Raw genomic sequence first — 14084 nt, 5'->3', positions numbered from 1 at the left:
TTTTTTATCTATAATTTAATGGTGTAGTGCACGTGCCTAGCATTTGATCGTTAAGTATTTTTAGCTGAAGTGACAATTGGTTTGTTTTCTAGATTGGGATAATTTTTGGGGAAAAATAAAACTATATTTGAGGGGATAAAATAAATCTTGAAGGAAATTAGGGCAAAAAACATAGCGATTTCTCTTTTTTCTTACAAAACTTGAACCCTATTCTTCTCATATTTCTATAAGTTGAAGCCAAGTAGAAGCAATACAAAGAATATATTTTCCACAAGTAAATCAAGTAGGCCAAATAAAGTACTCATATGCTACTATTGAAAACAAGATCAATTTTCCCTCCAACCAAAAATACTTAATGGTAATGTGCTAGGCACGTGATCTATATCGTTAAATAGTAGATGCAAAAATGCATGAGGGCCAAAAATTCTAATTTTTATAAGTTATAGGACTAAAAATATTAATCCCGTAATGAATGAGACCTAAAGTGATATGAATCTAACTTATGGGACTAAAAATGCTATTTCCCCTAAAGAACTCAAGGAAAAAACTAAAAATTCAGCTAGCTAGATTGTGTAATTCAAATGTAGTGTTGAAAGTGTGAAGAAGAGTATTGAAACTCGGGTATGGAGACTAGAAAATATGGAGGTGTTGGAGTTGAAAAACTAACCACCAATAATACCCTTCAAATTTCTACCTGGGCATTGCTGTGGGCAAGTGGAGGTATCATGAGCAGGAACCTTATTCCCATTGTTCTGATAGTTACACCTTTTCAAGATTTGCCTGAAGCCAGTCTCAGGCACTTTCTTCTGCATCTTACCTGCCCCGTACGTAATCAATTTAAATGCGATTAAATTTAATTTAAATTTAAATTTTACATGTTCATAATATTCTTGAAATTAGGATCCAATGACCACACTCTACAGACTCTTGAAAGGCCCATAAGATGTTGGACTAGTTAGTATTGGCAAAAGTCAATCCCCCTAATTTAATTATTTTATATATATTAAAATATTGTGATAATTACACTTTCCTCCCCTAATGATTGATGTAATTATACATAAATTCCCTATAGTTTGAAAAATTACATTAAACACCTCTAAGGTTTATTTTCGTCTAACAAATAAATCTATCTGTCATTCAAAATTTATTGAATTTGTTAATATTAACAAAAAAAATTTGAATAAAACTTGATATTTACTCTTAATTGACTAACTAATTACTGTTTTATTGCAGGTCAAGTAGTTTTTTTCGGACTAAACTATCTTTATAACTGTGAAGATATATCTTCTCACATGCATTGATGCGTGAAAAAGTAGGGAGGTAAATTGGTCATAAAAGACTTATTTGACATGCAATAGATAAGTAATAAGTGAATTAGGAGTTGATATAGTAAATTCGGTAAGTTTTGATTAATGGATAAAATTATTTATTAAATAAAAGCAAAATTTAAGATTATTAGATGTAATTTTTTAAATTATAAAAAATTTAAAGGTAATCTTACAAAATTTGAGGGAGAGAGTGTAATTATAAATATTTTATTTTAAAGAAATACAAATATGGAAGGCACATCCCGAACGTTCAGCAGCAGTGTCCAAGCTTTGAATAAAGCAAAAACAGGTGTAATTGGATACCAGGCTTCATCCGGTTTCCACATTCCACTCAATAAACAACTAGTGCAGTTAGGCGCTGATAGTTTTCACTTCACTTTTTCAGTTTCCACGCTACAGCAAAGTTATATAATTGGCACCCAAACCATTCAGGAAAGGGTAAGAGGTAGAGAATTCGGGAAAAGAAAATTCAGGTCTTATTTTGCTTTGATCGAGTAGCAGGCATGGAGAAATCGGTGATGGTGGTTGGGCTGGATGACAGCGACCACAGCTTCTATGCGTTGGAGTGGACTTTGCAACATTTCTTTTCTCCGTCGCCGGAAAATTCCCCTTTCAAGCTCGTTGTCGTCCACGCTAAGCCTTCTGCTCTGACCGCTATCGGCCTCGCTGGCCCCGGTATACTCATTGTCATTCCTATTTTTTTCAATTATATATACCGATCGGAGACTGGATTGCGGATGATCAACGTACTTTAATTCTGTTAAACTTCAGAAACATGGGAAAAATTGTTAAGATCCCGTAAGTTTGAATTGTTTTTAAATGCATAGCTTTAAATGCGTTTGTTTTGAGTCCAGTTAATCGAAGATTAGGTTGTTTGACTTCATAATGGATCAAATGAAACATTCAATCTGGGGCCGGCAGAGGGATTGCTGCGCTGGAATGATCTGGATTAGTTGTTTTTCTTAATGTTTATGATGGTTGTGTTCCATAGGTTCTGCTGAGGTGCTGCCCTATGTGGATTTGGATTTGAGGAAGATTGCTGCCAGGGTTTTGGAAAAGGCCAAGGAAATGTGCACAGCTAAATCGGTAACTTACTAATTTTGTAACTGTTTCCCCAGACTAATTGTATGTGTTTACTTTGAAGTTGACTACTTGAGGTACTCTGTAACTAAGTTTTGGAGTTAACTTACTAGTTATTATTCCATATTGAATTCGATACGTGTTTCTTGTTCCTGGCAATTTAGGAAGAAATCTCCTAGCATGAAGTTGTTCCTGTTACGACGGTTACGCTGTTGGAAACTTATTGCAATCCTAAAACTCCTAAGAGTTGAATGAATGGTTTTCGCTTATCCATCATTTCTTGGACCAAAGACCTGTTCTGATTGTTTTTCTGTACGGTATGTATAAATCTTATGGCATGAACAAAGTCACGGTCGTAAACAGTTGAAGGCGAATATAGAAATGGAGAAGTATGCAAGGCTTAGAATAAGCTTTGGGGATGTCAATAAAATGTTTGATATGAATTTCTGAGTTGAGGCTATGTTGAGAATGAGTAGCACTTGTATAAGTTCGATATCAATTTGTAAGCATTCATGTTTTGTGCAGGTGAATGATGCGATGTTTGAGGTCGTCGATGGTGATGCTAGGAATGTTCTCTGTGAGGCTGTGGAAAAGCACCCAGCCACTGTGTTGGTTGTTGGTAGTCATGGTTATGGAGCTTTAAAGAGGTATTTTTTTCCTTCTAATGTATAATGAATAGAAGTTAACCGTTAGATTGGCTTCTTCGGTCCCACTCTATGTAAATGACTGTTATGAATGAAAGTGGAGTTCCTCTTCTCTTATGCTCCTAAATTCCCTCTATTTCTTTCTGCTTCTTGAGGGCTGATGTGTTGTTAATGAAATTGTTCTTGCAGGGCTGTTTTGGGCAGTGTAAGTGATTACTGCGCTCATCATGCTCACTGCTCTGTGATGATTGTCAAGAAGCCAAAGATCAAACACTGATAATCTTTCCGAACATATTATGAAAGTGCAATTCTTATGCTAATGTTGTGATCAATTGAATCTTTGTTTGAGCCCCCACAAGGTTCTGGGATTGACATTACACATATTGTCGATCGCAAACATAAGGGCCTTTTCTTTCTAGTTCCACTCCTGAGTGTGTAATGCTACTCTGTATAATTGAATGCACGACTTGCTGTATATGTTTGCAATAGATTCAGCAATTATTTGCTATTCAATTCATTTCTTTTTATAGTAGATTTATACGAAGTATTGATGAAGTAGTAGGCTATAGTATCATTTGATAGTTGAAAACTGAAGGTAAACTGAAAGAAGAGATACCAGAAACACAGAATCCATTGCAAAAACAAAGATTTCATAAGAACAAAAGATAAAACAAGTAACAACAGAAACGACCAAAAGCGAATCATATGGACTGTCATCGGGCATAGGTATAAACTGCAAGGAAAGAAATTCAAGCTGAAAACTATGAAGTGGGAACGTGAACAGTCGTAAAGGACCAAGTTAAACGAACCTGGATTACTACACGGACACTTGCTCCATATATGTCATAGGACGGCCATATGGAATAGAAAACTGCCCAGCTTGTTATTCTGTGGTCAATTGTTTGAGAACAAAAGGGCAAGTCCATCAATCACTTTCCATTTTGAGGAAACGTTTACGTAATACAACTTTAGCAACTAGCTTGGAACTCTACTAGTTTGATCAATTGATTTTCAGTGATGCAATGTTTAGATAAGGTGATACATTGATGACAGATTGAAAAGTTCACAAGTCGGCTATAGATAAGAAATATGCAATAAACTAAAAGAAGACTAGTTGAACTAACAATACTGTTAAGAATACGGGCAGAGCACTAGTTCAGCAGCTTTACTTCAACTAAGGAGATATGATATAGTCTGAGTACAAGCTTGCATCATGCAAAGCAACCTGAATGTAATTCAAGCTTTTAAATGGGAGTACGATAGATAGCCTGTAAGCTCAAGGGCTGAATCAATCACAAGTGAGAACTAGATCAAAGATTTTCAATGCTGAACCAAAAGACTTTCTAATGAGGAGAAGACTAGTTATATGAAAATAATGAGAAACAATGGGAACTTGCTAAGATAAAGTGGAACCATAAAGTACCTTAGTGACAGACACCAGCAAGTAACAAGAATAAAATAGATAAGAAGAAGCTAGGTAAAACCTGAATTCAAGATGATTCATACATTCTCAAACACAATTACCCAAACAAACAGATAAGAGAGCCCCATATCAACATTCCACATACAAACTTATCACCCTGACTGATGTAGGTTTCGACTCGCTCGGTGTCTCCTTGCGCTAGGTGTTGTCCGTTCTAGTTTCGCAAGAGCCTCACAGTTTTGTCTTAAAAGGCACGCTAGGGAGAGGAAGCTTGGGGCTTATAAGCCACTCAAGCTCCTCATCTAAAATAGACAATACCTCGCAAAACATCGATCGAGTCGCAAGCTGCATTACTGAAATCACAATTGAATCACAACAACAGTTCAATACAAAAGTAAATCCACAGCTACCTGTCTGAAGTAGACTATTTGGTCGAATGTATATCAGCAATACAAATGAGTTGATAAATCCACAAACATCCAGGCACAAATGCTTCAGCAAACATGTAATCACTGAGACAGAAAAGGTACCAAAAAACTCTCTGATTGCAGCTTCACGTATACAAAGGCCAATTCGTCTATGCCCCAGAAACATGGCCGTGTTCACAAACATAAGCCCGAACTACAGGCTCCCCAACATCATGGTACCTGAAATACCTCCTCAAACAAAACGAAGAATGCAAATCCCATGCTTGTTTGGAGCTACAAAATAGGCAATTCAAATCAATCTTGTCCTATTCCCATCATTGATCGTCCTCCACACCTCGACTGCTTCAAATTTTTGAAAATGCCCCTAAAAAGCATATACTTATGCTTCTCCTCGACGTGAATGCATCAATCGCAAATGTAAAAGCAGTCCCCATTAAATCGACTGGCGAGAAATTTGTTCCCTTGCTCGCGGCTCAAATTCCAAATACCTGACGCCAAATGCGACCTAAATGACCTACAAATCTTCCTCCTCTTACAAACAGTAAACTCGGGCTGAGCTGATCTAACTTCGTGCATTTCAGCCGGCTTTTTGGTAATGATTCAGAATGTTTGTATAAGGTATCAAACAACAAATCATCATACAATGATCACTCTCTAGCAGATACGGAAACACTCGACTCATGATCAGCATAACTCGGAGAAGCAATTTTTTCAGATTCAGTGGACTTTAATAACTTATTCCCTTGGTAATCTTCATCCGGCCAGATCGCTTTCGATCCCGAAATTCGAGTTTGTTGGAAATGACTAATGGGTTTTGGACTCTTAATAATCTAAAACTCCTAAATTCATTTTTTGCTCTTAAAATATCAAAATAAATCCGTTAGGATTTTTTGTAGATGGGATAGAGTCCCATTTTTTCCAACAACTAATGTATGACTCTATAAATAGACTTCAAGTTCATTTCATTTTACACACCAAAAAATCGAGAGCCTCCGTTTCAAACTTTCTTCCACGAGTGAACATGTAAGAAAGTAATAGCTATGTTAACTTTGGGGAGCGATCAGTTTATACTATCTGCACTAGGTAGTACTGAAATTTCAAGACAGTGGTTTTCCACGGCACAATTTCTATTTTTCCAATAGTTGAAAGCAAAATTTTAGTATTCAAGTATATCAACGTCAGATTGCCAAAGAATTGAAAGACATTTTATTATTTTATGATTTTGTTTGAGATCATGTTTAGGTGTTTGGTTCTCGGCTGATTTGGTTTTCTTTATCTGCAGTCGGAGATTTTGCGAACGATGGTTAATACATGACCATTGGTATTATGCGTTTAATAAGGCTATTCTTTCTGTGCTTAGGGCATTAACTTATTGGTTAAAGTAATTTTATGTATTTGGACCATTTCATTTACTTAGTTAACTTGGATTAATGGTTGAATTTAATTTGATAATTTGGCTGTTTGAGTTAATTTGGATTTTAATCACGTGGAACCCAAATTTTACACAGTTGATTTTTTACCCTCTGTTCTATTATCCTTTCACCAGTTGAATTGAACTTCAAATTCTATTGAGAAAAAAAGAGATGTCCAAGATTGATGTGTCTATACTTAGATATGTAAAATTAAGTTTTGTTGAAAACGACGTGTTAAAGTTTCTGCGACAGTCACATCTCTCTTCCTGTCAAGTTTTTGCTAAAACTATGAGATTTTTGCTAATTATGAATAGCAGTATTTCTTTTCTATTATCTTGTTTGGTGGGATCTTTCATTGCCCATTGATGGAAATGCTAGCAACTCTTTTTCTCTCATAAGATACACTCTGATGAAATGATCCGTGATGGGATTTTTTATGTTATAGTTCTCTTCTGGTGTGGAGGTCGTGTGAATGATCATGAACATGATTTTTTTTTTCATTGGGCTTGGAGCTTTCTTTGGCTGGTCCTCATTGTTGATATTATTCACTTGGCATTTCCCCTTTAGTCCATAAGTTGCAGCTTAAATCAACATTGAACATTCTTGTGTTTCTCGGCTAGTTGGAAGAAACATTCGGAACTAACTATGGTGTAAAACATGGCACGAGTTCTGAGCAACTATTTGAATGAAAACTAGAAACTTGCATCTTCGTTGATGGCAAAAACTAGATTCCAAGAAAATCAGTTGGGAGTATGTATCATTCTAATTACTATAGCTCATATATATTGACACGACCAAGGGAATTATCAAGAATCAAGAAAGAAATTTCATTCTCTGGTAAAGAAAACTCATCTGCAGAACATGGGTCTGCTGTCCCATATATATACAGCAAAAGTGGTTAGCAACCAACTAACTGTTTTGTGAAGAAGAGGTCAAAAAAGGATAGTAAGAGTCGCATTGGCGACTTTATAAGTAAAGAAAGAAAAAAAACGTTTTTATACTGTAGCCTTCCTTCTTCTTCACTCTGTTTTGTATCCTTCAGTTCACAGCAGCTGCTTGATCTTTTTCTTCTTTCAGAACACGAATTCCAGCAAAGAGTCTTAACCTGCATCGAGTGACGAATTTTCCATGCAAGACAGAGTTAACTTTTTATTCTGCTTGCTCATTTTACCTTCACAACTCTGATATATTTCTTCTTCTTAAGTTGATTAATCAAGTTACCCCTAGTACCCTATCTAGGAGTATTTGTGCACTTTTTTGTCCTAATTTTGGTTGAATTTCTTGCTATCACTCTCACTGTTCCCTTCACTCACCACGTTTAAACTCGTATGACATAAAAGATTTGATGGACTACTGCATTTGCACCACGGTTAATCAATCTTGTCTGCCTTAAGATACGCCTGCAGTACTGTGATTAATTGCAACAAGTAACGGTTATGAGTGCCAGGCTATTTGGTAATGTTTCTTGGTAGGTTTCTGGAGTCGTGATTATTCTATTATTTCTGGAGACTTGGGCCTTTTGATTGCAAAATGTATTAATCAAGACCAACTAGTGTTGCCCGGCTTGAGAGATGCACTGTGAGGCGATTGGATAATCATTCATCTGTCGCCAAGTCTGCCTTTGGGTTTTTCCTTTTCCACATCTTTTCCTCAAGCATTTTAGATTTTTATTCTGCAATACTATCATGCTTATGTGTCCTGGATAGTTGCTATGCACTTCACTTTCCTATTTGCAGAAGGCTTGCCAAGATCAAGGAGTGTTGTTTTGTTCAAGAGATGCACTTTGTTTGGCTATTTGGTTAGACCATCAGATTTTGGTTCACCCGGTGCTAAGTCTGCTTTGTTGTTTCATTTTGAGAATTTCTTAATTCAAGCATCTTCGTCCATTGATTCCTAGTTTGTGCTGTGATTGTCCTTATGTGTTGTTAAATCATTGTTGTGCACTTTGTTTTCCTATTTGCAAAAACTGTGGCAACAACAATCGTGGATGACCTATGGTTTGGTACCTTTTATTTTCTTATCCAGCAGTGTCATGATTTTCATAATAAGCTTTTCTGGATTTTGGCTTTGGGATTGCAAGGCGTGGTACTAGAGATTGATTGTAGGCACCTTATGATGCGGTTCCACTAGTTCCAATTATGGATATACCTGACGAGTAGGTTTGCCTTGTATCGGACCTTAGTTGTTGTGTTGGACTCTTGTGTTTTGGCTCTTGGTTGCAGAATGTTTTAGTGGAGAGGCGGAGCGAGAGTAATGCTGGCACGCTGGGATCTGCTGAGTTTGTCTATGTCACCCCTCTCTACTTGTGTTTTAATGTGCATGTGAATTTTCTAAGATGCACTGCCATTTTTCTTGTCGGTCATCATATACTTTTGCCAATAGAACTTTGCAAAGAATGGAATATGGTGATGATCATATAAATCCATAGCCCTGTGTTTGGGTGATCCTAATAAGGACTTGATGGATAACCCTGACTTTATTCAGGAAGATAGCTTAATAGCTCAGTTGTTGAGTGGTCTATAAAACTTGATGAAACTATCTAGATGAGTGTGGAGGTGAGCCGCCTTTTACGAATGAAAAATGAAAGCTCTTTCTAGAGCACTCATTAGAACTCAAGGTATAAGTGTAAGGCCATCAATAGCGCTCGGAACTTTATCGCGGAACAACGAACATTAAAGAATCCATACGTGACTGTGGGGGTCTCAATTTGAGCTATCGAAAGTTCAAGAGTCATATCACTCTCGTTCCTCACTTTACTACGCATTAATTCAATCGAAAGATATTAATGCTTAAGTATATTTCTTTCCTTCACTCAGAAATCATATTCTTCATCTATATTAGTCATTTGTGGGGGTTTGTTGGGAATGACTAATGGGTTTTGGATTCCTAATCACCTAAGACTCCTAAATTCATTTTTTGCTCTTAAAATATCAAAATAAATCCATTGGATTTTTTGTGGATGGGATAGAGACCCATTTTTTCCAACAACTAATGTATGACTCTATAAATAGGGCTTAAGTTCACTGCATTTTACAAACCAAAATATCGAGAGCCTTTTCTCTCCTAGCTCGTTTCTGTTCTTTCACTTCTGAGTTTTATATTTTGTTCGTTATTTCAAGCTTTGTTCCACGAGTTGACATGTAAGAAAGTAATAACTATGTCCACGAGTTGACATGTAAGAAAGTAATAACTATGTTAAGCTTGAGAAGTATCGATTTATACTATCTGCACCACGGTAGTATTGAAATTTCGCTTTTAAGGCGGTGGTTTTCCTGGCACAATTTCTATTTTTCCAACAGAGTTTTCAAGGAGCAAGCCGGAGTGAACGAGGCCGGGACAGCAGACTGCAAGCTTGTAAAGTGATGCCCAGCCACCAGGAGGTCCGGTGAACAATGCACCAGAGGGAAGGAGATCGGAAACAAAGGCGGGAATTGCTTGCGAGCATTTGGTTCTGCAGCAGACCGTTCTGATCAGAGAGGAGATTTTGGTGGAGACGCAAGCGATCCTAGCCTAGTTCCCAGGCTCATCCTCGAGGTTGTAGAGTATGTTGAGTATCACATCATCTGATGGCTTTGAGAAAAAACCAGTTTCAGACATTTTCTAAACGGAGATATTACAATAGCCGAATTTTTCGACAGTTCGAGAAAAGTACCGAAACTTCAATTCATTAATCAGACAATTCTTTGTTTGATTCAGAGAAGAAATTGCAACTCGGGGACGAGAAATCTGATTTTGTTCTGTAAAATTTGAAACTTTACTGGGACTTATCTGCAAATATTTATCGTGAGATCCATACGTTTGACTGACTGATGTAAGCAAACTGGACAGAATAACGTGAGTGAATCGATGATTCATTACTGTATGAAGAGGAAGAACACCTTCGTCACATTGGACTTCTTGCACCAAAACGAATTACTTAGACCAGAAACAAGAATTTGAATAATTACAGCAATGGTATGAAGTATAAACCGAAACTTTTGAACTGGATTTTCACTTCATGAAGTGAATGGGCTCCATGATCACTGATTTGACTCGATTTCTTGATCCATCGGTCGGGGCAGTATGAGCATCTCCATGCTGGTATTGGCACAAAGCTATGCGAGCAAGATTCTGAGCTGTTTGAATGAAACATTTGCCAAAGAGTGCTGAATTGTAAGTACTCTCTTTGTTTATCATTTTCCAGTTTTGATCAATCAACTTTCCAATATATGCACAAGCAACTTCATGAGATGCACCGGTTTCATGCATGTAACATGAGACTGCTTTTGCAGTTTCGCCTCTTCCGACGTCATCCTGCAAAAGAGTACGAGTACTTTTTAGTAAGAGTCGGCCCGATTGGACCAATACTTTTCGGACAAATTTGATATCTGTATATACATACCTTTGAGGAAGATAGATCGTTGGCCAAACGAAAAACTGTAGAGGGGGAACGTAACAGGCCGTGGCCGTCATTCAAGGCCTTTATGGCTTCATCTGTGATATTTTGAGTGGTCAAGAAATAGGCATGAGTTAACAATACCACTCCAGAGGAAGAAGTCCATCCATGATCCAAATATTCATCAAATTTAGGGATTTCTTTCTTGTATCTCCACTCTGCTTCTTTTAAGAATGCTTTGCATAAATCTGCCCACTGACAACACAAAACGCACAAAGAGTTTTAATCCTTATGTACTTAAGGCTTTTCTACAGAGCGTGTGCAATGCATTCTGTCTATTAATTACTATTATTATATATCGTGGACTTAAACGCATTTTCTACACAGCGCGTGCAACACATTCTGTCTATTAAAATTGTGCATTTATCTGTGTTTCATTTATTTTTTTTTCATTTTTGCGCTCGTTCACAATCTGTCTTACATATTCATATTCCTTAACTTACCACTTTTTTTAGCTGAGAAATTATGACTTGATCTTGTTCTTTAAGAGTATCATATGCCATGTCGTTCACTGTGTTGTAAAGTGCAAAGAAGAATAGCTTCATGTAGTCTGGAAGATCATTCACAGCATTGACATCCCACCTAAATCGAAACAAAAGGTTAGTATCAAATAAGCATGGATCAAGTAGTATATATATTTAGTTTATACCGAAGTTGTTTCTTTCCTTACTTGTCAACAGCAATTGTCAGTTGCTCTAGCTCGTCGGCAGAGCCATAAACATCATAAATGTCATCTAAAACGGTAATTAGGTTGACCACTTTGGTTAATCCAACACGACATTTACTAAATTGAGGTTCAGAGATCATTCCAACTGTCCAAAAGAAGCTTTCCATCAACCTGTCTCTTGCAAAGCTCAGCTTATTTGCTAAGCCGACATGTCTCCACCACCTGAAAGTATAGTGCATGCAGTGTAAAAGGTTACAAAAATTATGCTACACGATGCATCACACGATAATATTATACTGTAGACTGAGATAGCATTTGTCATCAGAAATTACTGCAGCCATGAAAATAGTTTTCATACTAAACGATTTGTTGAAAAACAGGAAATACATTTACCTTGATGCTTCTTGCAGATCTCGTTGGTGCACCTTTTGCACCAAGTTGAAATCCAATGTTGCCAATTTACGCAACAACTGGTTCGCCTTATTTTGTTTATCATACATCTCAATGTTCCACCTTTCTTCCAATCTTTGCATTCTGTGATGGGATGGAAGTTCCAATGCACGGCTCACTCGCAGAGCACTTTTCATGTCCATCTTCCCGAGCATATTCTTGAGGTGGAAGCTCGTAAATTCTCTAGCCTCATCCAACGTACTCTCCCCGTCAAATGCTAGATGAGAAGCTTCATACAGATTTAACATTCCTTCAATGTCCGTGGCCAGACTTGTTCTAAAGTTTCCATTTGAGTCCTTGAAGCTCTCAAATATATCTATTTTCCCATAAAAATTGATATAGTTAGTTAAACTCTTGCTAAAAGTGATCGATGAGTGCGGGAAGGGATAAGTAGTCCAAGGAGGCCTCGCTTTCTAACTTTTCAAATAAAAAAACCATGATTCAGTATTGAAAAATATAGCACCTGTAGAAACACTGTAGCCATGTCGTCTAAGCAGCCTGAAATAGAGAGCACTAGAACGCAAGTTCTCACGCAGTTTCTGCTCAACTTGTGAAGATTGAAGTAGAATTCTCTCAAGGGCTCTGTCGATATTCTCCTCAAACCGGTACGCGATGCCTAGACGATCGATATCATCAATCAATTCTATCAGAACCAACGGCTCCACGTCTTCATTCTCAAGCATGCACTGAACTTCGTCCTCCATCTTCCCGGCATCCTCCTCTACTTCCATCTGCAATCATGCATGCAACACAGAAAGATAAAAAGTCATAAGAAGTACAAAAACTCTGCTCTATGTAATTCACGCGGAGATATAAACAAATTCCAGATTTTCAGTATATTAATCTACTCTAATACCACATGATTCATGTGATCATCGCCAATGGATTGTATGAAGTCGTAACTCCAAGAACTTGGCTGGTAACTAACTAACTGTTTGGCGACCGTGGACTGCATTTTCCATCTCATACATTGGAGATTACTGGGAAGAAACGCTTCCTTCGAACTGCTATTTCTCTGTGATTTTTGGTTTGATAAGAAATTATGTGGTTGGAATGAAGTACAGTGCGCCATTACCTAATGCTATTATCTGTGTGAGTGATGCTATGGATAGTCTAATTCTTGTTCCACTATATATAGAGAGAGGAAAGAGGAAGACGATGAGGGAGGAAGTGAAGTTGAATGGAGTTATCCGTGTATGGACTGGGACGTGTGGAGTCTGCGTGCGTCTAAGGTGTTGCAGCTTCTGTTACCACGTGATCAAAAATAGTATGGGAAACGGAAAAAATGATCAAATTATTTTTATACGGAAAGAATAGGAATTTATATTCTGTATTTTTAAAAATACAGTAATTTATTCTATATATTTTTTAATATGAAGCAATTTACCTCTTTAAATAGGAAAATAAATTATTTTATTTTAAGAAATATTGGAGGGTAATTTGCTATTATTTTTCCATGAGGGGGTTATTTGCTCATTTACAATATCATAGGGAGGTAAATTACAAACTCGTATGTGAAAATCTTATCAAAATCAATCATAGGATAAATGTAGTACACTTGTCTCTTTTTCTGAACTATACAATAATTACATAATAAGTGTATTACATTGTCGTATAATTGATTTAAATTCGACAAAACTCGATCTAAATTTGAATTTTCAAAGTACTATTTTCGATTCAATGTGACGATGGTCTTCTCCTACAGTATATTTTAGGGAGTTTTTGTAAGAATTAAAAAGACTTTTTCTTTTTTAGTTTTGGTTTAGAACAAGTACTTTTAAATTGATATTAGAGTTTTCAAATGGTTTGAATAATTTAACGTTAATATTATTTACACTTTTTTTTAACTGTATACCAATCACATGAAAAATGTACTGAACTTACCCTATAATTAGTTAAAATTTGACTTAATCGAGTTCGAATTAGAATTTTCTGAACTTTTGTCCCCACATCGTAGAGTAGATATTTTTTTTAAAAAAATTGAATAATAGATTTTTTATCACACATAATTGTCGGGTTTTTTGTTTAGTGCATGTCTTCAAAAAGACATGATCGTTTTATTAGAATCTATATACTATATAAAAAGGGAGAGCACTCCGCATTGATATCTCTCTTATTTTTGGTATGTCTTTTTTTTCTACTCACTAACTTCCACATATATTCCATTATTTACAAGTGAAAAAATTATTTTAAAATCATATTTATTTTTTATTAAAT

General features: G+C 36.5%; 2 protein-coding genes and 1 pseudogene across 2 annotated transcripts; 1 reads left to right on the top strand and 2 right to left on the bottom strand.

Moving 5' to 3' along the window:
* LOC105165227 (universal stress protein PHOS34) lies at positions 1648-3527 on the top strand. Its single transcript, XM_011084172.2, has 4 exons — positions 1648-2003; positions 2320-2414; positions 2934-3055; positions 3242-3527. Exons 1-4 carry the CDS (start codon positions 1832-1834, stop codon positions 3327-3329), a joined length of 477 nt encoding a protein of 158 aa, XP_011082474.1. The 5' UTR covers positions 1648-1831; the 3' UTR covers positions 3330-3527.
* Positions 3263-10062, bottom strand: LOC105165346 (annotated as a pseudogene).
* Positions 10151-12981, bottom strand: LOC105165226 (isoprene synthase, chloroplastic). The gene is made up of 7 exons (XM_011084171.2): positions 12724-12981; positions 12331-12598; positions 11811-12183; positions 11421-11639; positions 11194-11332; positions 10697-10945; positions 10151-10608 (listed from the first exon to the last, which is right to left on the bottom strand). The coding sequence occupies exons 1-7, from the start codon at positions 12937-12939 to the stop codon at positions 10306-10308; spliced, it is 1767 nt and encodes a 588-aa protein (XP_011082473.1). The 5' UTR covers positions 12940-12981; the 3' UTR covers positions 10151-10305.

This window comes from Sesamum indicum, linkage group LG6, assembly GCF_000512975.1.
Source record: "Sesamum indicum cultivar Zhongzhi No. 13 linkage group LG6, S_indicum_v1.0, whole genome shotgun sequence".
Lineage (NCBI taxonomy): Eukaryota > Viridiplantae > Streptophyta > Magnoliopsida > Lamiales > Pedaliaceae > Sesamum > Sesamum indicum.
Note: the sequence above shows the minus strand (reverse complement) of the source record. Positions and strands in the feature narration are given on the sequence as shown.